This window comes from Chenopodium album, chromosome 4 (genome assembly GCF_948465745.1).
Source record: "Chenopodium album chromosome 4, dcCheAlbu1.1, whole genome shotgun sequence".
NCBI lineage: Eukaryota > Viridiplantae > Streptophyta > Magnoliopsida > Caryophyllales > Amaranthaceae > Chenopodium > Chenopodium album.
This window is the reverse complement of record NC_137837.1, coordinates 57,592,602-57,618,444: the sequence shown is the minus strand read 5'-3', so window position 1 is coordinate 57,618,444 and position 25,843 is coordinate 57,592,602. Positions and strand designations below refer to the sequence as shown.

Genomic DNA, 25,843 nt, shown 5'->3' with positions numbered 1-25,843 from the left:
AAAGCCCCACAAATGTTCATTGTCTTCATCTTGCTCCACATTAATTATTGGATTCTCTATAGCTTTAATCCTCATGGGTGAAGCATCGATTGTAATGGGAATTCCTCCAACTATGGCCTTTACCTGTTGGTGGAGAGATGAAGGGACGACCTTTAGGTCATGAAGCCAAGGGCGTCCCAACAATAGATTGAACGAAGCCTTAATGTCTACTACTTGGAATGTAGTAGCATGTTCTATCGCTCCCGCCGCTATATTTATAGTAATCTTACCAAGAGCTTGACGACGAGTGTTGTCTTAAGCTCTTATTCCTTGCGTTGATGGGGTTAGATCTTCATCCCTTATGCCTAGCATCCTCGCAGTTCTATGTGGACAGACATTAATGGCCGATTCATTGTCTACAAGAGTCATATGGACGTTCATTCTCTTGCAAACCACTGTGAGGTTTAACGTCTTATAATGCTTGTCACCTTCTGGTGGTAAATCCTTGTCGGAAAAGGTGGTCAAGTTGATAGGACTAGGGAGATCACTCGTAAGGAAGTTAACCAACCCCTCAGGAGTGGTGTCATAATCTATCCCTATCTTATCACAAGCATTCATCACTGCCAACCTATGCTCTCGAGATGTTGCTAGAAGTTTCCATAAATTCATTTCAACCTTGGTTTTCTTGAACTGTTTGACAATGTCATTGTCTTCTATGATAGGTATGGGAACTTGCTGCCTGGTTTGCGTGGGTTGTGTCAAAATAGGAGTTTGCCTTTTTCCGGATCTTGTGAGGACGTCTATTAATGAATCTTCTTCAACCCTGAAATCATCCATGGCATATGACACTGAAGGTGGAGGTCCTACCATGTTATTTAAGTAAACGTCTTCTTCGTCGTTGTCCCAAACTCCATTATTACTTATGTCTTCCTCTTGTGGAGTTTGGACTAGCCTTTTATCATCAATCATCTTTTGAATTAAATCCTTAAATTTAAAACAGTTTTCAATAGTGTGACCCCCTGATTGATGATATTAACAATAAAACCTATATGTTCTTTTCAATGATTCAAATGATCTCGGTTCGAGAGGTTTGACCTCGCCACTCTTGGAGAGCATTTTGAACATTTAAGCATATGGAATCCCAATTGGAGTATAAAGTCTATTACTCCTCTTGGGTTTATCGATTACTTGCAGAGAAAGGGTTTCTTCTTTATGGATTGAATTTTGTCATCCTTTTTCTGAAGCTCCTCTAATTGTTTCTTCGCAACTTTGAGATCTTCACGCAGCAAGTTTGATCCTTCCAACATGGACAATGTAAGCATTTGTATGTCCTCTTTACTTGCTAGTTCAGGAAAGTCATCCATGGCATCGAAAAAGACCTCCTCCTCTTTCTCGATAGCATGGATTTCTTCGGCAGGTTTGATGAGAGATGAGGGATCAACCTTGTTTTCCTCATCAGAGATGGCCAAGGAGTGAGCGAGAGGTGCATTATCAATACTCGGCTTCTTATTGGAAAGAGGAAATGGTAGCTTGTTATTGTCGATTAAGTCTTGGATAGCTTTCTTAAGCTTCCAACAATTCTCGGGAAGATGGCCCCTACCTTGGCGATACTTGCAATGTGCATTGGGGTTCCAATTAGTTGTCCTCTTTTCGACTGGTGGGTCCCCAAATGGTCCAATAGGATTTATAAGACCTTTTGCATTTAATTGGTCAAATGCGGTGTCATAACTCATACCAATAGGAGTAAAGTTCCTCCTAAATGGTTTCTTTTGTCCTTGATTATTCATAATAAGGACTTCACTTAAGTTAAAGGTGCCAACATTATTTGAGTGGGTAGTTTTGGAAGAAGAAGGATTTTCGTTCTTCTTGCCTTTCCAGCCACTATTGGAGTTATTGTTAGCGGCTTTCAGCTTACCCAGGTCGTCTTCAATATTTATTCTAATGTCATAGACCGCCTTGAAGGTATGGAGATTATTCTGGTATTTAAGATGCTTGGAATACTTCTCTTGAAGGTTCTTGATGAATAACCTTACAGACTCTTTTTCACTCGGCACCTCAATCATCTTAGCTGAGGTTTCTCTCCATTTATTGAAGAAAGAGGTAAAACCTTCATTCTTCTTCTGCTTGAGGATTTCAAGTTCCCTATAGTCAATCTCAACTTGAATATTGCACTTGTATCTATCAATGAAAGCGTTTACTATGGACTCCCAAGTAGAGGTTCTTTCTTTCTTAAGAGAAAAGAACCATTGTTGGCAAACGGTTTCGAGAGATAGTGAAAACAAGGAGGGAAACACCTTCTTGTTGATACCCTTAATACTCATTATTGTTTCGAAGGCTCTTAAATGAAAATAAGGGTTGTCAGTCGCTTTGAATTTCGGGATGTCGTTGGCATTGAACTTATGCGGAAGAAGATCCTTGTCCAGCGAGACCCCTTGTAAGTTAATTCCTTGAAACTTATAGTCACTAAACAGTTTGCTCAGACTCTCTTGCATGAGGTCCATCTGTTGTTGTTTCACAGGATCATCAATCTTGTGGGTTAGAACCTTAAATGCCTCAGTCACAGTAATCAGTTGGTTCTTGAGCTCATTAACTTCCACTTGAATTTCCATTATTGTCTTATCTTTCCTTTTATGAGCAATGGGTTTGTCGAAAACTTGGACTTGGATAAAAAGGTTGTCTTTGATCAAACGCCCTTCCTTTCTTGACCACACGCTGTAAATCAAACCGTTTTTGTTTTAATTACTTAACTCAAAGTGACATTGACTTTACGATTTGAAAAAGAAAAAGAAAAAATAGGTGCATATTTTTGGCAACAAAAAGTTATATATTTTTGGGAGTACAGTATAGGGTTCGAACTAGTTGATTTAATTAGAGGATTAATATCCGACTTACCCCCCTAAAAAAATGACGGAAAATACGCGCATATAAGACTCTCTTAGACATGGTCAAAGTGTACATTAGTGTGTGCTTTATGTGGTAAGTGTAAGTGACATGCTTTGACTCTTGTGTAAGACCATGGGACTTAGTACTTAGATTCAATTAATGACTTAACAAGTAAAAATTAACTGAATTGACTAGAAAACTGCTCAATTAGACATAAGGTGATGACTCGAGCAATAAACCGAACTGTCGTCAAAACGACAGGACTGGCGCCTCTCTTTGCAGTGTAGCGCTAGACGACAGGATTGTCGCCAGGCGCTACACTCCACGGAGTGGCACTGCAGTTTAAATCTTGGCGCCATTGCTGGAACGTCGATCTGGAATTGCTTTCGGTATTATTACTCTACAGGGTATGCCTAAAGTCGTAGTAAGTCAACTCTGATTAATTATTAAACTTTATTTACTCAAATTAACTAATTAATTAGGCAAAGTTCTTTTAGTCATAAATCAGTTTATTTAATCTTAGCACAAGTCAAACAAACGGTTAGGAAAAACACATAGAGGATGCACAACCAATAATGCACAATTAGTCAAGTAGACACTACATGATGCAATGAGTTTGCAACCTAACCATGGCTCTAGTTCTCCAAATTTCGGGATATGGGTTAGTCAATAGAGGGTCAATGGTTAATTGTCCGGATGCACTGCGCGGAAGCCTAACCGTGAAGGGTTGGCGCGAGTGGATGGGACACCGCGAGTTTAGAAAAAACTCTCTTCCATGGTTTGGTGAATTCAACATTCTCGGATATACCCTTTGTTGCTCAGAGCGTTCAATAAGGTAGATGAAGCATGAATTTCCAGGGGGTTATGTCCATATGTAGAATACAAATGGGTTTCAGAAAAGTGAGAAAAACTCAATCAGGAAGTAGGATCGAGCAAACAGTGCTAAAAACTGGTCGAAATTAGAACGCATATTTCTGGCTCAGTATTGGAAGAACTTGGCGCTAGCAAACAGAGTCCAGCGCCACCTTTTAGCTTTAGCGCCAGGCGCTAATGTCAAAATGTTGGCGCTAGTATTTGTTCGCTGACGCTAGTTCCTACATGCCTATGCAGCTTTTTGTGCTAGATAAAATTTTCCAGTTTCGCGCAACATTATTTCGATCCTAGTTGTGAAAGATATTCCTCAAATTTCCTACGTGTAAAAATCCTATGTTTTAACTCATTACGGATGGTCTTTCCAATGAGATCTTTTTTATGCATATGACAATAATATTAATCAAAATTACGCACATGAAATACTTAGAACTTTTCGAGTCTCATCCACTCATTCTAAATCATTGCCGAAATAAATTTCAGGAATTAAAATAGAAATCCTCCCCAGTGGAGTCGCCAAAAACTATAGGGAATATTTTAAGCATTATCCCTAGCTTGAACCCCACTATGATCATACACTTAAGCATGGTGGCGTCCAAAGGGAAAGAAGAAAGAGAAAAAGAGTCGCCAACAAGTTTTAGGAATTTGTAAACCGTTCACGAGGTGAAGGTTACACCCCTTAACGATCCAGGAGATCATCAACTATAATAGGTCTGGAACCATGACAGGTAGTTCGGGGATGAAGGTACAAATCCAACCTAAAAGAGATTGAACTTCCTCTAATAATAGGCCTCTACTTTATTCTGATCGTATTCATGTGCGCTTTCTAACTAACATGCAATCAATAGGATTAGCCCTAAACCTGCTTATCTATGTTGGTTGAATATTAATGCACAAATAAACTATTATTGGCGATCACTTGAATTATAATCAAATAAACCCTAAACAAAATGATTAATTATCTTATTCAGCGTGATTTCAAGTACCAATTGCCATTAAACATGCATAAAAGGTGTGATCAAACAATAACAATAAATATATAACAAGCAATATAATAATAATAAATTAATAATAACATTAATATAATAATAATAATAATAATCATAATAATTATAAACATAAATCATAACCATGTTAAAGCAAAATAATAGCAAGATCCTAGGCATGATACTAACAAGAATAATAACAAACCCTAGCATGTCACTAAGCATTAAAAATCAAATCTTTAACCCTAACATGATACTAACAACCATAAATATTAGGAAGAATATAAAAGGCATCATACTTTTAATCATACTTGATATTAGTATTTTTTAGTTATTACCCTAAACATGATACTAGGAAGATTAAAATACCCTAACATGACGCTAGGAATCAAAATAACAACCTAAGCATGATTTCTACATCATAATATATCAATAAATCAATTAAAGCACTTACTTGGATGCCTCGTACCTATTTCTAATAACAAAATACACGCGTTAGTAACTTCAAGCTAGGAAAATAATAATCAAACAATTAAATTAAATAATTGAAATAAAGATTAGGGACCAAACCCTCAGAAATTAAAACCTTTCACATCTAGGGAGAAGGCAACTTCGAACAATGCTAGGTGTTTTTGGTCTTGTGAATGCGGAATTTTGTGTATAAAAGGTTGGTTTAGAAATGAGAGAGAGAGAATAATCTTTAGCTTAGAGAGAAGAATTAGAGAGTTCTTGAGAGTTGATGATTGTACATGGATAAGAACGGAGTTTTTAGGAGGCTATTTAAAGAGAAAATCAGCCAAAAAGATAGAAAAATAAATCAGAATTTCGACGAGGAAAAAATAAGTTAGCATCAGGCGCTGACCATTAGCGCCTGTCTGGCGTTAGGCACTAATTAATTTTTTTACGCGTTTTCTAAATTCAGATAAAATTGAACCGTACAGAAGGACAAAATTGTATTTTCCTTAAAAACACTCTTTTATTCTGATTAAAACTCCAAAAAGTCAAAAGTTAATTTATCAATGCTAATTGAATTAGGAATGAAAAGAACCTTCTAAAAGACTCTAGAAAACTAAAACCATTCCGAATTGCATTAGGAAAGAAAAAACCATATTAGGCCCTCCTCTAGATCATTTGGCCGCATATAAGGCTCAAACCGGGCCAAGTTCAGTAATTTAGCCATAACTTCCTCATTATTCGTCGGAATTGGGCTTATAATATATTATTGGAAAACTATTTTAAAGCCCCATCCAACTACACCATTATTGGACCCTTGCCATGGACCAACCAAACTGGATTGGCTGTTTTCTTAAAATCGGTTTTTAAAAACAGAGAGAAAAGAAAAGAAACTAAAACTATCCAAAACACTAGACTTTCCACACTTTCACTTCATTCGATTATGATTCGACGTGAAAGGTACTCATCACCGGCTTTGGTTTTGGGGAGACACAAATGGGTGTCTACACCTATGTATCCATTAGGAATCAGGCCGAACGTAGCTCTAACCGAAATTTGCACAAGTGTATGTACACCTCAAAGAGGTCTTCCAAGGGTTGTAATGTGGTTAAGCTGAAGGTTTAAACAAGAAAAGGGAACAAAGCTCAAGACCTGAGAGAATCCCTAAGATGTGTAATTGTGAATTTGAAAATTTTGAGTTTTGCAAGTTTATTTTAATTTTTTTTTTTAATTTCATTTTTTTTTATTCTTGTGAATCAATGTAGGCAATCTCATATCATGCGGTCCATCACTCACTTAGCATTCATGTTTCTCAGGCACGTTACCAAGCACTCGATGAGAGACACAATTTGAGATGTGTTCATATTAAAGACATTGGAACACTTGCCTTTAGACATTGTTTTATTGTTGCTTTACTGTTTTTTTTTTTACTTGCTTTTTGAATGTTATACAATTACACATCTTCCAATTACAGGGTTAAGTGAATGTGGGTTGAAGAAATGTAGGCCAAACGTTAGACGAGGCTCAAAGGGGTTGATGAAGAAATGGAATGTGATTGAACAGTTAATAGGGAATGTAAGAAAGAGATGCTCGTTTATGAAGAAGGTAAGAAATGTGACACATAGACACATGGATAAGGAGAACCTATGCTAGACTTTTTAGGGGGAAGGGTTTGAAACGAAAGAAGAAAAAAAAGCATGAAATCTTGTATGGAAACTTGTCTTGTGCTTCGTCTTTATGGCTACTTATGAATTACTTGTTACCGCCAAGAGGGACAAGAAGTTTGTTATTGATGATGCTCTGATTGGAAGAAAAGAAGGAAGGAATGACGTTCCCCTTATTCTTCCAACTCTTAACTAGTGATTCTTAAACTCGAGTACTATGGAACAAAATGAGCTCACTTAATGCATTGACTCAATACTCGGATTGGAAAAGAAGAGTGTATGAAACAATTTTGAAAACTGATGAGAAATATTCCACTCGTTCCTATTACGACGGAAAACGACGCATGCATGGTCCTAGTATACGATCATAAACAGTATAGTGCATTATTCGAAGACAAAGTGTGTGCAATGACTCAACATGTGTGATTAGGTGAGTTTATTAAGACTCGAGGTATGATCGCATGGCTAGAGATGAGGACAATGTGAAAAACAAAGGACCCAATGACCAAATGGCACGGAAGACTAATAGACAAACTAACTTGATTAATTTTGTCCAATTTTAATGTTTATGCTATTTACTAGGTGAAAACGGTCCATTGGAAATCATTAGTCATAAATAAGATCAACCACAATCAAAGACAAAGAACACATGTTAAGGTTAGCACAAAAAATCACAAGAAACTAGGAAAAGGAAAATAAATAAAATAAAAATAAATATTTATAATCCTATATTATTCGAGTTGACACAGATTAAAGGAATTTTCTAAGACTAGATTTACAAGAAAAGATATAAAGAAAAATTAAAAAAAAAAAAAAAAAGAAAGAAAGTTAACGCTAAAAAGACACCTAAACTTGACAGGTTGTAGTATATCGGTTATATCTTTTGCTCTGTGACTCTGATTGGGACGAAACCAACTCCAAATGAAAGATAAAACTCGGAGATACAGATCCATAGGTAGCACGACACGTAACTCTTTCTATAAATCTGGCTATAACTAAAACAAGTTGACTCTTGTGCAGTATACGGGAATAAAAATCCGGATGACTCAAAAAAAAAAAAAATCTATGGCTCGACTCTACAAAAAAAAGGTTCGTTAAGAGAAAAAAGAATAAATAAATACAACGTCAAAAAATGCACTTATAAGCACATTGTCACGAATGATACAATGAAGTTTGCAACCTAAAGTCAAGTTCTATGTTCCACTATGGTCAAGCTTAAAAGGGTGTCAAACGGTACCATGATTAAGAGTTTGGACACGTTAGCAAGGCAGTCTCCCTTAAGGGTGTATGCCAATGGGCGGCTCTGTGAGTTCGTGATGAGATTGAACTCGACTCCATGGTTTTGGTGGATTTAAAAACTCGGATGAACCCTTATTGCCATGAGCGTTTTTGGGTTGATAGAGATTAAATCCCTCGGGCTAGCCACATACGTAGAACACGTACTATTGTGAAAAAAAAAAAGGTAACCTAAAAAGCATATGCATATGTGACAATGCCAATTAAAATCGCAGGAATACAATTCAAGAATCTTTCAAGTCTCATCCACTCATCTTAATTAAATACCAATCACTCAAATCGATAAATAACCAAGAATCCTCCACAGTGGAGTCGCCAAATTGTAGGCGTCGCTCGAAGTGCGCCTACATTAATGCACACTCATAGGAAGTGGGAATTGATATATACGATTAGGGACAAGGAAAGTAGGGAGCCGCCAACAAGTTTTTAAGGAACTTGTAAACCATTCACGGATCATAAAAAAGCAACCACGATAAGGGACAACGATAGGCAACAACGATTGACCCATGAAGGTTACACTCCATTCATAATCCATGAGATTACTAACTCCATATGGTTTGGAACCACGAAAGGAGGATCGGGGATGATGGTACGAAGTGAGTCATGGAGTCACATTCGCCCTTATTGGCCTCTACTCGATTCTTATAGTGAAAAGTGATTCCTGCGATCTCAAAGGCATACAAATAGAGATTCAATTTGCTCCAAACTATTAGTAGGCTAAATTGGCTTAATATTAATGTATGCAGCATATAATTCTAAAATATTGTGATAACTTGACTAAACAATAAGATTAAAAAGGATCCTAAACCAGTTGTCCAAATTATCTTATTAGGCGTGATTTTCAATTACATATTCCCTTTAACATGCAATATGGTGATAAAAAATAAAATAGAACAAACATTAATATTGAAAGCAATTCAACAATAATAGTGTAAGTCAAATCAAATATAAAATATCCCTAATCATTATACTAGCAATATTAAAATAAAAAAAGAGTAATTAAATTAATTACTCACATTCCGCACGTTCCTTTAAATTGCTACATCATGAATAAACTGTTAGTAACTTCAATTAAAATATAAATCAAATGGAAATTAAATGAAATAAAAATTAGATTTCATTTGGTCCAAACCCTCAGTCAATTATACCTTTCACGCCTTGGTTAAAGTATAGAACTTTGGGTATTGTATGGACTCCTTGGAGTGCTTAGGGGAAGGAATGAAAGAATAGGGAGGCTAGTGTTTAGGCTAAAGAGGGAGAAGATAATTATTTGTGACCAAGCTTGTTGATCCTTGAAAAAGGGGAGATATGACCTCTATTTATAAGGAAAAAATAAGGTCGAAAAATCAAGAAAAGATAAGAATTCGAATCGGATAAAACTCTTGCGATAGGTAGCAGTTTTTGCGGTTTTTATTTGTATCATATCTTTTGATCCAGATATCGGAATAAGATATCGTTGGAAAGCTCTTGAAGTATACTTTCTAACACAATAAAAATCAGATTAAAATATTTTGTATTTTAAAAGATATGGCCAAAATAGTGAGACGGTGTGAATTTTGTATAGAGTTTGACATTTTATTCATATCTTTTTCCGTTATAACTCGGAATTGATATTATAATATATCATTGGAAAGATAATTTCAAGGGCTATCCAACCACTTAATATTTGGATAAAAAATATGAGGCACGAAAATAATATATGTCTATCTTTGAACGTCTTTCTAATCGGATAGAAATAGGATTTTCAAAAAGAAAAGTCTTATTCAATTTCAAACTCTATAATCTTATCTTTTGAAAAAGGATAATTAAGATCTTATAGAAACTTATAGAAGTTTCTAATTAATCCTAATATTTTTAGGAATGGGATTAAATAATTTTGACCCTCCACATGATCATTGGGTCGTAGGTAAGGTTGACTTAGGTTCGGTTTGGGTTCGGCTTAATATTTTGCCATAACTTATTCGTTATAACTCGGATTTGGGCTTATAATATATCGTTGGAAAGATATTTTCAAATCCCATCCAATTATTAAATCATTAAACCAAGACTATGGACCAAAATAAACAGGATTAAACGTTTTTTATAAAAAGGACACGAAATGAATGATTTTAAAGGACATGAAATGAATTATTTTTGGTATAAAGGCACGAAAAGAGGAAAATAAGTTATGGTTTGGGGAAATGGGCTAGGTGTTGGGTTGGTTTATGAAATGAAAATATGGATTTAAGCAATCCAAGATTAAATACTCAACCCGACCAATAATGGTGGTGAAAGGTTGTTCATCATCGGCTTTGTTTTTGGGGAGACATTTTTAGGTGTCTACAGCGACACATGGTTAGTTCACAATGCATGTAAAATGCCTTGGGGACCAAGTGAGAAAGTAGTCCTCACCTAACCATGTGACACTTGTTACTTGTTCCTTGGTTTATTTAATTAAGGGTTGAATTCATCAATCTTTCCATGTGGGATCTTTTTGTAAAAAAAGTCCCACATTGAAAGATGAGTGGAATTCACAAGCTATCCTTCCTTATAAATAGCAAAAGCAGGGCCTAAGAATTCTTTGCTTGAGTAGGATTTCAATAGATCATTGCATTTGCAAAAACTCTTAAACTCATATAATACTCGAGTTTTGGCAGACCTCACTAACCTCGAGGTAATGGACCTAAAAGTCGGTAGTCATTTTTGTGGATGGATCTCCGTCGGAGGCTCTCATGTTTTTGGGGATAAGCTTTCAAGTAAGAGCCCAATCGGTCGGGCGAAGCACGCGACAAAGGTATATTTCCTATTTTGCCATTTTATGTTTATTTTATGCATTAGTCTTATTAATTATTGCGAGCGTGATCCTTGGCTCTTGTTTTTCCGCAGTGAGTAGGACTCACCTAACCCCAACAGCGGTATCGAAGCCCCGCTCGTTTATTTTTAATTATCATGTTTTTCAAGGTTATTTTTATGGCTTAATTTTCCTGGTTATAAGTTGCTTATTAGATTAGTAGCTCGTTTTATCCATTTTAAACTCGTATTAGAGCTGACTCCAGCTCTCGAACCTAGAGTTCGACCCAAAAATAGTGAATTTTGGGTGGAAAAGGCGTTATGGAAATGGTTTTGTCCTTTAAGGACTCAGTTTTTAGCCAAAAAAACGACCAGAAATGCATTTTTTGAGGGGTTTTTCGTTTTTACAAAAAATTTTAAGTCTTTCTAACCTTGAAAATTAATTTCATAATTATGGTGGTTATGTAATTGGTTCAATACATATTTTATATGCAATTTTAAACCTCTTTAGGCATGATTACTTGGTGGTAATTTGTGTTTGAAAGCTTGGTTTTATTTTTCACATAATTGCAAATTAATTGCATTAAATGTGAAATTTTTGTTTTTAAGGCTTATAAAGTGCTAAAGATTCAATCTTTAATTATGTTAAGTGATTGAAACTTTAAAAGCTACTAAATTCCATGACTTTTATATTGAACATTGTTGTTTTAATCATTTTTGGTTGATTGGAAACATAAATTTTCAAACTTTGTGATAGAAATTTGTTTATATATCTTCATATTGGAAGATATAATTTTTCAGGGATTCACAAGCGTTAGTAGTTGGATTTTTCATTTGAACATTAAAGATCATATTTTTCAACCTCCCTCTTACTTTGTCAAAATCTCAAGATTAATTTAAATTGATTAAATTAATAATGAGAAATTGCCTTATTTATTTTGTTGCACCAAGTTAAACCAATTTAATTTAAGAATGGTTCTTGGAAATTATTTTTGTTGGATGCACTTTAATAAATTTTATTTAAGTTAGACTTGTTTAACTTTTTCATTTTTTTCTCAATGAATTAGTTCTAAAATTAATTTAGAATTAATAATTTTTCCACGCAAAATTGGGACTGATATCCCGAGGTTATGGCACGCAAAACGAGGCAAATACCTCACTTGGCTAGCCGGGCTGCATAGCAACCCGCATGTGGCTGCCAAGGAGGTTGCCCCCTTATTGCGTGCGTGCATTGCGTGGCTGCTGCTCGCTGCCAGCATCGTGGCGCACCAGCTAGCAAGCAGCAGCCGCACGGCGCAGCAGCAGCATGGTGTTGTGCGCGCTGTGCGTGCTGCCATGCTTGGCTAGTCGTGGCTGTTGCGAGCTTGAGCAAATGTGTGTGTTTTGTATTGCTTGGTGCGGCAAGGGAGTGCATGTGGGTGTGCTACGTGCTTGATGCACGATGCGCACAACCCCACACTTGGCACTTAAATCCCGGGTTTTAAGGCAATGCTATTTTGTTTATTTTGCCGTTTTATTTTAATTTATCATGTTTATTTTAATTAAAATTTTTGAGGCTAGGCCTCGGTTTTGAGCGGCATTGGCAAAACTTATTTTGACAAATTTTGGGTTCTACCGGCTTAATTAATTGGATAAATTAAGATGGATGCGAAATTTAGTGGGAGCTTCAATTATTAATTACGTCAATTACATAATCAGTTAAACAACTTTGACTAGTTTTAATTAGGCGTGTTAATCGGATTAACCACCTAGATTAGTTACTAGTGCGCGCGCGTGTTTAATGCATTATTACTTGTTTATTGTTGTAAAATGCATGGGCATTCACAAATAGTGAATGGATGAATGGAATGTATATTCTCTCACATGTTTTATGAAATGGCAACTAGTGGGACCCGATTAGGATAGAAAATACGTACTACGTGCCGTGATGTATTTTTGTAAATTTAAATACGGTCTGCGTACCGTTGAGCATTTGTGTACCTTAATATTTAGATTAGTCTTAATTGTAGATACTAATAGTTGCATAATTTTGGTTAAGTCTTGAAGACGGAGTTTCTTGGAGGACGATGCCTTAAAGTTGCAAGTGAAGACCTTTTGAAGACTTGAAGAATTCAAAGGGTCATGCTAGTTGCCAATATAAATCTTATACTTATGATTTATATATTTATGCTTGTGCTTATATATGAATGATATGTTAGATACATGTTTAGGTTTTCATTATGTTGCGATGATTAATTAAGTTCACTTAAATCAACCAACATAGAAAACCTAGGTCCCTAATAATATTGAGTAAAACTTTCCTTTCCAAAACAACACTTGCACACCGAATGAGGGTGATGGTGGGCTATGCCAAAGCGAAGTACCATTACTACTCCAAGGAACCTAAGGCACACCGGGTGTGCATGTTGGTTTTGGTTGTACTCAACGATATGAGTGATGGAGTCCATACATGTCGTGGCAAAAGAGATATATCGTCATGACGCATTAGATGCGACGATTATCTAACCAAGAGTGGCTTGGAGCCATTAGCAAAGAATTGCTTACCTTGGGGTATCAAGTGGTAGGACAAGCCACAACATGCCTAATTACTTGTTGATCCCTTGGATATTGGAATCGCCTTATTCTCGCCAAATAGGGACAATTTTATGCGTGAATAAGACGTTAAATAAGTTTGAAGTTTGCATGAATGCTTTTAAATTTCAAACTTATTATATTCTTGATAAATGCTAATACTTTGCACGTATATTTATAGTACTCTAAATCAAATAATATTGTTTCCATGATTGGTAAAGGAAATCCTTGAGAATAGTTCTCAAAGAAAGGAAAATCATTTCTAAAATACTATGCTCATCAATGACTTTAACAAAAGTCCGAAACGACGGTTGGACATCATGTATTCAAAATACTAGGTAGTTTTGATAAAACATGAAATATTGAGTTGTAAACTCAAATTGTCAATATTTGACAACCAACATCCCTTTTTGCTTCATACATAAATGAGTAGGACTCATTGATGTAGTAATTCAAGCATGAATTAATGGAAAATATGGAACTTTGTTTTACGATACACTAGATGCTTGATTATGCCTAAAAAAGTATAAAAGTCAAAGGAACTTACAGAAATGATTCTTAAAGTAAATTACGAGATATCGTATGATAAGAAATATAGGAAAGAATGAACGAAGAAAAGGAATTAGATTCCATTTCAACCCATGAGTTCATGTTATTGTAGTTAACTTAGAAATTCATTATCTTCACAAGTATTGGATACTGCTTGAGTGTTCCACTATGAAAGTGACCTCAAAATTTTGAAGTTAAGCTAAGTTATCAACTTACAAGCTTAGAATGAAGCAAGAAGAGCTACATCAGTTGTAAGGTCGTATGCTTTGTTTAAAGACCTTTTGAACTATAGGCTGGAATGAATAAATGGTTAGTATTATGTTCCATAATCAGCAAATGATCTGTTCACACACAGAAAGACTCACATTCAAAGTAAAAGAGTAATAGTTGCAAATTAATTTGAATGGCATGGTTATCCAAGCCTTGAGTCAAGAATGCTTGATTATAAACAAACGTTTCCCTAACATGATAAAATCACCAAGTTCAAGTCATGGGCTTGATTTGCGTTCTGAACATCTTTAGCAATATCACATCGACAAGAACGTACTCAAGGATATATTAGATAGGCTCTTGATATTTGCTCTATTTGGAATCGTTCTAAGACAAGCAAATCTTACTTGTTGAAACCGACAAAGCAGAGAGCTATTGTTCTTGGTATAGACAATTGACCTCGAAAGCTACAGAGGATTCATTTACTTCAATGTCTCACAAAGAATTTGAAAGAATATGGCTATATTCATCAAATGTGAACAAACTTGACCTTCAATAGTTCAAGAGTTCAGTGAAGTATAGAATCAACTTGGCAAGATATCAAAACATCTAAATTAGTTAACGCGATATTTTCTTGAGCCAAGCGTGACCATCACAAAGTTATGAAATTGAAATTTTCATAAATAACTCCACAAAGAACATAGTGTGTCTTCACGGAGACCTCAATGCCATTTAAAAATGAGTCAAACGATGATGGTTAACAACCCTTGCTATAAAGTTCTTAAAGATTTGCACAAATGACTAATGTTACACTAAACAAAATGTTGAAGCTAAGAAAGGACTCCATATTTAGTTATGGATAGAAATAACTTCTAAACGTTTTTTCAAGTATTTGTCTAAGGCTCTTAGTCTCAGTGGGAGTTCACTGACTTAGTGAAAGCTAGGTGGCTCAGTGGGAGCTGAATGGCTCAATAAAGACTAAGATAGCTCAAGTGGGAGCTAACTGTTTGTTTCACGACGAACTTCTAACCAAAGACAATATACATGTCTCTTTGTAAGCATTCAAGTGAGACTACGGGCATTACCTCCACAACCTAATTGAGAACATAAAGTTTGTTGCTCGAAGTGGTATCTTTCTGGAAAGTAACACGTTTCCAAAACGACAAGTGGGAGGACAATGAACTCGATGAACATCGAGCTTAGAAACAAACTAGAACTGAGAATCTCATATGACCTTAAAAGGACTTTACAAGTGCCTTAAAAGAGAATTCATTACTCACAAAACATCAGAAATATTGGAGTAAGATCAACATAATAAAAGGGCTTTGGAAGCGCCTTGAAACTCAGTGGTTGATGCAATTGCCTCGTATAGGTATATAATTCACCAAAGGCTTGGATTGAATCCAATAAATTTCTATTAAGTTAGAGATAAACCTAAGACTTACAAGCATACTATTTACTATTACATAGTAAAGGAATAATCTCTTGTAAGATAGCTAAGACAAATCCAAATTCTGAATAATGGCTAGAGGCCATGAAAATCCAAAACAAACCACATGTTTGAAAATAATGTTTGAAACTTGATTAATTTGCATGAAGGGTGAAAGACCTATTGATTGCAAATTAGTTTTCAATGAGAAAACTAACTAATCTGGAAATGTATATGCACACATAGCTAGACTGGATGAAAAGGATACAATTAAATTCATGGAGTTGATTTTAATAAAAACCAATTCACCAATCGGAATGCTTAAGTCTTTTCGTGATTGATCTAGCAAAATTGCACATATGAAATATGACAAAATAGATACCAAAAACGCCTTCCCAAAAAAGGATTTTGGAAGTGACTATGGAATAGTCTAGGGGTTTTGAAAATCTAAATAATGCTAGATTTGAAAGCAATCTCAAGGAATCCGTCATGGGATTAAAGGAAGCATTGCATATAGGAATTGGAACATGTTTTCTCATAAAGTTACTAAGAAGATTGGCTTATGGAGAAACATAGAAATTTTGATGAATAAGAAGTTTAGTGGGAGCAAAAGTAAAGGTCCAACGAATAGTTTATGAACTCTATTGTGAAATAACAATCAAATTCTAAATACTTAGATTTGAAAGTATTTTTGACAATGGACCAAGCAAAAGACGATACTTAGTACATATTGGTATTAAGATCTATTGTATAGACTTAATAAAATGTTTGAACGTGTAAACGATTTTACCCTATTAAACATGAATTAAAGGAATTTGAAAGACTTTCGACCTGTATGTATAAAACTAAGTAAATGCTTGAAATAAGTATAAGCTAGGCTAAATACTAAGTCAAACATGAAAGACTCTAATAGAGACTTTCAACCATATCACACATCAAACAGTTTAGCAAGACTTAGTGAAAATGAATGAGTTAAAATGTCACATGGATGGAATAAGATTGAGAATTACTCTGCAATTTAATCCATCATGTATGCTGTGATATGGAATCGTCACACAACTTACTTTCTTAGAGCATGTGAAGTATGTATGTAATACTAATTAATCTGAATCTATGTAATAGATCGTTATATTGTGGCCAAGAATATCCAAAGTACTTGGATAAGTAACAGGATGAGTTCTTGACTTGTGGAAACAAATACAATTTGAGAATTGATGTTGCAAGAACAAACCTTAACAAGGATTAGATCCTTAACAAGGAAGTCGTTTATAAGCATAAGCTAACAATAAGTCGTGGCTTGAGAATGGTAACATGGACGTGCATCCATGTGTAATGTGCAGGAATTTAAGGAAAATTTCCATGATCACAAGTGATTAGGGTATCCCAAATCATTGTGAGCCGTTTGGAGTGAAACCCAAGCAAAGCATCATCAGGAAGTCTATTAAAATATATGCTGAGAATATTGTTGCCTTAATGGCGATAATAAAGAAGATGTTCTATGGAAAGTTCGTTGCTGAACGTTAATGATTGTAGGTTGTCAAGTTGAAGGTCTCAATCATGAAAATGAGTGGGAGCCATCACTTGGACAATATATCCTAAATCACATATAATCAATGACACTCTTAAATTTAATTATCTTATTATGAAAGTGATCAAGAATGAAGATGCTAAGATTAGCAAAGTAGTTATAACTAAACCTATGCAATAAGTGAACGACAACATTTACAATTTCATGAAAGAAATCAAGCATATTAGATATGGGTGTGATTTCTATAGAAGTTTTATAAAGAGTGATACTCTTAAAACATTCGAAAAACCATTTATTATAAGATGAACCATTCAGGTTTTGGAGTAATTTAAAATTTCATGCAATTTTTTATCACTCGGTTTTCTATTTAATTGTGGTTTAGAATTAAATAATGAGTCCATTAAATTTTAAAGAATATTCAAAATAGGGGATCAAGACAATGTCTTGGATAAAGAAACACATATTAAGTGAACATTGAATATTTTAATCGATAATTATCCCTAATAAAGGTCATTTATATGGTGGACGATTAATGACCAATAGAGATTTGTGTGTAGTATGATTTATGGCACAGTTTCTTGTGCTATGAGGACATAAATCATTTGCATAGGTACTGGTTTTGAACCATACTGGATCGACCTATGAAAATACTTTAAGAGATTCAAAATCGTCATAAGTATATTTCTCATTATTGCTATCGGAACTCTTTTCCTTGACCATAAGTATTGTGAGGTCTCTTTTTTGAGTTATAGTCTTTTTTTATGTCGGTCAAACGTCTGCCGTAATTGGGGATTATAACGACGGCTATAAGGCGGCTAGGTCCTCTTAGTAAGAGAAGCTACATTGCAAGACTAGGAATGTCCCAATACTAACAATAGGGAGCATGTCTTGTTATTTACAAGGCCTCTCGAAGAGCGAGACTGTGAATATGCATGGCCGTGTTTAGATGGATTTTAGAAATCACCTGCTTATTGACAGTCAAACTTGAATTTCAAGAAACACTTCTTGACGTAATAGGGATGACGAATAATCTTACCCTATAGTTCATGAAGAGACATGAAAAGACATAGGAAATGGGCTATACACTGAAAGCTCACTTGTCCGGAAGGACAAGTGAGAGATTGAAAGGAATGGTGTCCTTCGAACAAGTGTATTATTCTGATAGTGGGTTCAGAATTATTAGAAAGCTAATATATTTAGTAAGGTCAAGTGATCGGAATGCCTAGGTGGAGGCCGCTTCCGATCAATAATATTAATGCATAATTAATATTACAGCTTAATCTTGATTGAACCCTTCGGGTCAACCCAAGCAACGGAAAAACGACAGGACGAATTAATTCGGAAGAATTAATGAGTCGCCCGAGTAATAAATATTTAGACGTCAAAAATTCAAGCTTGGAGCGTCGAAACCGAGTGTCGGAGAATCTCAAATGTCGAGGAAAAATTTAGGATTTGGTGAGAGGGGAAAATACTTCAAGTAACAAGTAAAATCCTAGCCAAGCAAAATACTAGGAAATCGCGCCAAATAGGAGTGTGTCACGTGGTAGCATACATGGCAAAATGCCATGTGGTAGCACGCGTGGCAGCGCACGTTGGCAGCCGCCACGTTGGAAGCGAGCCACGGTGGCAGCACATGTGGAAAGGGTCGTGGACCCGGGTGATGGGTCATGGACACGGGCCAAAAGAAAGTGGCCCAACCGAATCTAACTTGGGTCTCAAGGTTAGGTGACACATGGTTAATTTACAATGCATGTGAAATGCCTTGGGGACCAAGTGAGAAAGTAGTCCTCACCTAACCATGTGACACTTGTTACTTGTTCCTTGGTTTATTTAAATAAGGGTTGAATTCATCAATCTTTCCATGTGGGATCTTTTTGTGAAAAAGTCCCACATTGAAAGATGAGTGAAATTCACAAGCTATCCTTCCTTATAAATAGCCAAAGCAGGGCCTAAGAATTCTTTGCTTGAGTAGGAGTTCAATAGAGCATTGCATTTGCAAAAACTCTTAAACTCATATAATACTCGGGTTTTGGTCGGACCTCACTAACCTCGAGGTAACGGACCTAAAAGTTGGTAGTCGTTTTTGCGGTGGATCTCCGTTGGAGGCTCTCGTGTTTTCGGGGCTAAGCTTTCAAGTAAGAGCTCAATCGGTCGGGCTAAGCACGCGACAAAGGTATATTTCCTATTTTGCCATTTTATGTTTATTTTATGCATTAGTGATATTAATTATTGCGAGCGTGATCCTTGGCTCAGGTTTTTTCCGCGGTGAGTAGGATTCACCAAACCCCAACATGCAGCTGATATATTTACTAAGGTAGGCTTTGCTATAGCTAGAGTAGTGGGGGCCCAGATTGTATCTCGGCTTCCCACTAATTTATTTTAGGTTGTATGACTTTTATTTTTGAGATATAATAATAGTAATCACCTTATCGCTATTGATCTTCACCTTATCGCTACTCCTATATTGCCATATATCCTTGTTGATCATCATCTTATCGCTACTCCTGCTGTTATTTTTTTACCAGATTCGGGGTTTTCCGCGGGGTACGTCATGTGGTAGAGACGAATTGAGAGCTCAGCACCTTCTGGATTGCTTGAGTGGAGCTGCGGTTGCTATTTATGATGAGTTAGTGGGCTCTATTACGCATGTGGTTAATCTCTGTCTCGTAGGGAAATGCCCTGCTGAGTTAGGGGAGTATATTGCTAGTGCTCTTCTCACGCCACTTGTTAAGCTTGGTGGTGGTATTCGGCCTATTGTTGTAGGTACTTTTGGCGGCTTCTGGTTTCAAAGGTTTGGGCTTCTTCAATTGGTCCGCATCTAGGTAGCTATTTAGGATGTCTTCAATTTGGTGTTGGGGTGCCGGCGGGTGGTGAGGCTATTCTCCATGATGTGAATCGTTTAGTTGAGGCTCGTGGTGGTGATGTAGGCCCCTCTATGTTGCTAGTTGATTTCCATAATGCCTTTAATTTTTTTAACTATACTGCTATGTTGCATGAGATTCTTGTTCATTGTCTAGCTCTCTCGCGTTAGGTTGAATTTTGTTACTCTACTCTAGCAAGGCTGTTTTATGGGGAGCATACCTTATGGTCCTGTAAGAAAGTGCAACGCGGCTTGGTAATTGGATGATGGCACTATTATTGGTGACACCTTGGTGGTAGGAAAGGTCATGGATTAGATCTTGGCGGAGGGACCTCGTCTCCTCCTTCATGTCAACGTTGAGAAAACAAAAATTTTCTGGCCCTCGGAGGACCCTCGTAGCCGTCTCGTAGGTGTCTTTCCTCCAGATATTACTCGTCCGGTGCATGGTGTTAAGTTTCTTGGTGGTCCTGTCAGTGCGGACTCCTCTTTTTGTGGTTTGCTTGTTTCGAAGAGAGTATCGAAGACTATTGTGCTAATGGATGGTGTTGTTAAGCTCGATGATCCCCAATGTGAGTTGTTACTTTTTTGTGCATGTACTGGAGTTTCCAAACTATACTTTGCTATACGCACTTGTCCTCCTCGTCTTTTTAAAGCGGCCCAAATTTCTTTAAATGTGGCTCTTCGAGCATCTTTAAAGCGCATTATGATTGCTTCGGGACCTGGTTTTGGTGATTAGCAATGGCGACTTGCCACCTTGCCCTTTGCTTTCCTTGCGTCGCGTTTGCAGTCTACTAGTCTTCAGGCTACCCTTCTTCGTGATTCTGGTATTGTAGGTTCAAGACAAGACTTCGATCATGCTCTATGTCTTTTTAATGGAAACGTGGAGACTAACCTTATGCATAACCCTAGTGAGAGGCTGCCCCAAATCTCATGAAGAAATTGGCATATATATATTTCACGAAGAATACTGACGCGGGTGCATGGAACTTAGTGGAAGAAGTGGAAGACTTGCCACGTGTCGTGACACGAAGTCGGTCCAAGCTTCTTGGAGGTCACCTTTGGGGACTAACCATCATCATACTTGAAGACAAGAAGAATTGAAGAGGTTCGGCCGAACCTAGGAAGTCCGACCGAATCATTTTGTCAGTTTCAAACCCGATTTTGTTAGTTTTGCAGTAGTGGTCGAACTCCAAAAGTTCGATCGAACCAGGAGCAAGAAAGTTCGACCGAACCATCCCTAGGTTCGGCTGAACCTACCCCCAAGTTCGACCGAACTTACCCCTTAGTTCGGCCGAATCTTTTCGCGTTTTTCTGTCAGCTTGTGCGAACTATTTAAGTTGTTTTAAGACGTGTTTTCCTTTCAATTAATGTTAAACTTTGCTTTATTTTGTAATCAAAGAGACTTCCTCTCTCTACCATAATGTTTGCGATTATCTTGTTTTCTTTGTGATTGCTACCTTGTAATCTTTGTGGTAACACCTTAATCCTAGATTAACCTGGTGTTGGCTTTGATTAAGATCCCTATTTTCATTATCTTGGTGATTTTGAGATAGGTTTACCTTATTTTGTTGGTTTGAACTTGTTGTTACTTGAATTCACCTCCCTTTTTCTTGGGTTTTGTTGGTTATTTCATATCATTTGGTATCAAGAGCCTAGCTTATTATCCTAGAAATATCCTACCTTTTTGAGTTTGTATTTCCCTATCTCAAAAGATCTGATCTTTTGCCACAAAAATTTGAAATTTCTCTCAAAAATACAAGCTTTCTATCTTGAAACATGGGTGATAGATACTATTATGAAGATGATGAAGGTTACAATGAAAATTCTAGATTGGATGCTCTAGAAAGGAAGTTCGATACACTTCTTGAGGTCTTGGAGAATAGAAGAAGTCCTACAAGGAGGGGAGCCCTAGTGAAGAAGATGACTCTCACTCTCCTCACCGGAGAAGGGAACACCGCTAACGACACCATGAGGACAATCGTGACCGAGACATCAAGTTGGAATTTCCGGACTTTGAAGGTAATCTTGATCCTAATAAATTTCTTAATTGGGTTAGGATTATGGAGAATGTGTTTGAATATAAGGGTTATAATGATGAAAAACGTTTCAAATTGGCCATCCTTAAACTAAAAAAACATGCATCTTTGTGGTATGAGAACTTAAAGAATCATAGGAAGAAAGATGGAAAATCAAAAATCACTTCTTGGGAGAAATTGAAGAAACATATGAACAAGGCCTTTATGCCTAAAGATTATTTGCAAGATGCTTATCTTAAATTGAACTCTCTTAAGCAAGGAACTATGTCGGTAGAGAAGTATAATAGGGAGTTTGAGAAACTTTCTATCATGAGTGGAATTGAAGAAGAACCGGAGCATAAGATTGCTAGGTATATTGGTGGTCTTGAAAAAAGCTTGGGCAAAAGGTTGATGTGCATGCCCATGGAAGTTTTTATCAAGTGGTGCAAAATGCTTTGAAGTTTGAGAAGTATGACAAGGTGAGTAGTGCTAGTGGGTATACTAAGCCTACCTTCAAGAGTTCTTTTGCTCCAAAGGGTGAGACAAGCAAGCCCATTGCCAAGGATGAAAAAGGCAAGGCTCCAATGCACTCTTCTAGCAAAGATGATCACAACAAGATGAGAAATCGGAAGACTTGCTACAAGTGTAGGGGTTAAGGACATTTTGCTAATGAGTTTCCAAATAGTAGAGCTATGATGATTCGTGAAATGGATGATGATGATTACGAAGATGAGAAGAAGGATTTTGGAGACCCTATATATGATGAAGAGAGATTCTAGTTGAAGCCAATGAGGGTCAAATCCTTGTTGTGAGGAGGGCACTTCACTCCATTTCTACCCCTTTGGCGGAAGAGCAAAGGGAAAACATCTTCCAAACTTTTTGCACCATCAAGGATCGAGTTTGCAACCTTATCATTGATAGTGGCTCTTGCACTAATGTGGCTTCAACAACATTAGTGAGAAAGATCAATCTTGAAACTACCGATCATCCTACTCCCTACAAGCTTCAATGGCTTAACAATCACAATTAGGTGAAGGTAACGAAACAAAATCTTCTTTCTTTCTCAATTGGCAAGCTATATAAGGATGAGGTGCTTTGTGATGTATTGCCTATGGATGCTTGTCATGTATTTCTTGGTAGACCTTAGAAATTTGATAGAGATGTAATGCATAATGGAAGAAAGAACACTTATTCATTCATGATGGATAAGAAGAAGATTGTACTCAACCCTTTGTCCCCCACCATCAAACACAAAGAACCCTTGGGTACGGGAAACATAATCAAAGAGAACCTTCTCATTTGGGGAAAATGAGATGGGAAAAGAGATAAATCAAGGACACTTTGTCTTTATTTGTCTTCTTAGGGAAACAGAAGAGAGTGAGCGAGAGAACCCAATCCACCCCCCTGTCAAGGAAGTATTGGTTGAGTACCATGATGTTTTTCCCGATGATCTCCCCCCCCCCCCCCCCCCGCGGTTTGCCAGCTATTAGGGTAATTGAGCATCAAATTGATCTTATTCTCGGATCACAACTCCCAAATAGACCGGCTTATAGGTGTACCCCCAATGAATCAAGAGAGCTTCAAAGACAAGTTGGTGAGTTGATTGAAAGAGGATTTGTGAAAGAATCTCTTAGCCCTTGTTCGGTTTTGGCGCTTTTGGTTCCGAAAAGGGATGGTACATGGAAGATGTGTGTGCATAGTAGGGCCATTAATAACATCACCATCAAGTATCGCTTCCCTATTCCCCGACTTGATGATATTCTTGATGAGTTACATGGTTCCATGGTGTTTTCGAAGATTGACCTGAGGATGAGGTACCATCAAATTCGTATGCGTGAAGGAGATGAGTGGAAGACCTAAGGATGGCAACGGGTTGCATCTGGACTTGATCCGAATGGATCTAGATTCGTTTTTGCACCCTGGATCCAGATCCGTCGGGTATGGAGAAGGAGGATCCATAACCATATCCGTTGGATCCTACGGATCCTGTACATTATACCTATTTTTGTAGCAAAAAAATTAGTTTTCAATTAAAACAATGGTTTTAATTTCAATTTTCAAACCTCCCTCAACTGTTTCGTTCAATATTTGAATCCCAATTCTACAACTACTCCAATAATCAAGAAAACTTATATAAATCTCAACAATCCATTAATACTTGTCTTATCAAGTTATGAATAACAATACAAACAAATACACCACATAATTAACGAACACAAAATAACCACAATTTACAATAACTAAATGACAAATGAAAATTAAAACATACAGAAAACTGCAGCTGGTTACAAATCATTCAGCATTAATATAAAAACAATTTGTTTAATAAAACCAAACATAAAGTAAAGAATTTGAAGATAATTAAACTAGAATTCACGAACTGTAAGTACTTGAAGTTGTTGGAGAGGATGGGCTGGATATCTAGAGTGTTGGACTAACGGTCGCCGAAGTTAGGCTGATGGAGTTACTTACGATTTGCAGAGTGAAGGTGGAAGATAGGGAGTCAGGGAAAGAGGAGAAAGAATTAGAGAGTGTGTGACAATGTGAGATTTTAGGGTTTAGTAGAGTTAAAGTTAGATGTGGGCTGGGCTTGTATTTTAAAAATTATTTTTCTTTATAAAAAAAACGGATAAACGGATCCGGATACGGGTACTGGGGTTAGACCCGTATCCAGATCCATTTTTCAAGACAGGATCCGTATCCGACTCGGATCCGTCGGGTCCAATTTTACAAGATCCATATCCGCGGATCCGGGTCAGATACGAATCTATTGCCATCCCTAGGAAGACCGCTTTCAAGACAAATCAAGGCTTGTATGAGTGGCTAGTTATGCCATTTGGGCTCTCTAATGCTCCTAGCACTTTCATGAGGCTCATGAATGAGGTACTTTGCCCTTTCATTAGTAAATTTGTTTTATTTATTTTGATGACATACTTGTTTATAGCAAATGTGAACTTCATCATGTTAAACATTTCAGGCAAGTATTTGAAACATTGAGAAGTAGGCGACTTTTTGCCAAGTTGGAAAAGTGTACTTTTATGGTGGATAGTATTATTTTTCTTGGTTATGTGATTTCGAATGTAGGGATCTCAATGGACCCTAGTAAAGTGGAGGCCATTCAATCTTGGCCTACTCCTACTACTCTCACTCACGTTAGAAGTTTCCACGGTCTAGCTTCCTTCTATCGAAGATTTGTGAAGAATTTTAGCACTATTTTGGCCCCGGTGACCGAATGCATGAAGAAGGGTACTTTTGAGTGGACACCATCGGCTCAAAGGGCTTTTGATACCCTCAAGAAAAAGTTGTGTGAGGCTCCAATATTAGCTCTTCCGAATTTTGATCAACCCTTTGAAGTTGAATGTGATGCTAGTGGGGTTGGAGTTTGAGCGGTTCTTGTGCAAGGAGGGAGGCCGGTTGCCTATTTTAGTGAGAATCTTGGTGGAGCAAGAATGAGGTATAGTACCGATGACAAGGATTTCTATGCTGTGAGGGCTCTTGATCACTGGTCACATTACTTGAGGCCTAGACCATTTGTACTACTCTCCGATTATGAATCTCTCAAGTACATCAATGGTTCTCATAAACTCAATGCAAGGCATGACAAATGGGTTGAATTCCTGCAATCATTCACTTTCTCTTATATGTACAAGGAAGGGAAGAGCAATGTTGTTGCCGATGCTCTTTCTAGGAGGCAATGTATGATCACTATTCTTGATGCGAAGTTTTTAGGGTTTGAGTTTCTTAAAGAGTTGTATCGCAATGATGAGGATTTTGGTGGGTT

General features: G+C 36.9%; 1 protein-coding gene across 1 annotated transcript; it reads left to right on the top strand.

The window, feature by feature from the left end:
* Positions 1-23,905: 23,905 nt before the first annotated feature.
* Positions 23,906-25,448, top strand: LOC145627957 (putative mitochondrial protein AtMg00860). Its single transcript, XM_081680297.1, has 2 exons — positions 23,906-24,050; positions 25,147-25,448. The coding sequence occupies exons 1-2, from the start codon at positions 23,906-23,908 to the stop codon at positions 25,446-25,448; spliced, it is 447 nt and encodes a 148-aa protein (XP_081536423.1).
* Positions 25,449-25,843: the final 395 nt, after the last annotated feature.

Excerpts from the sequence above, each read along its gene's own strand:
- LOC145627957 (XM_081680297.1), top strand. The coding sequence starts at position 23,906 with ATGAGTGGAAGACCTAAGGATGGCAACGGGTTGCATCTGGACTTGATC. Across the intron at positions 24,051-25,146 it reads CGTTGGATCCTACGGATCCT|GGATCTCAATGGACCCTAGT; the intron begins GTACATTATACC and ends TTTCGAATGTAG.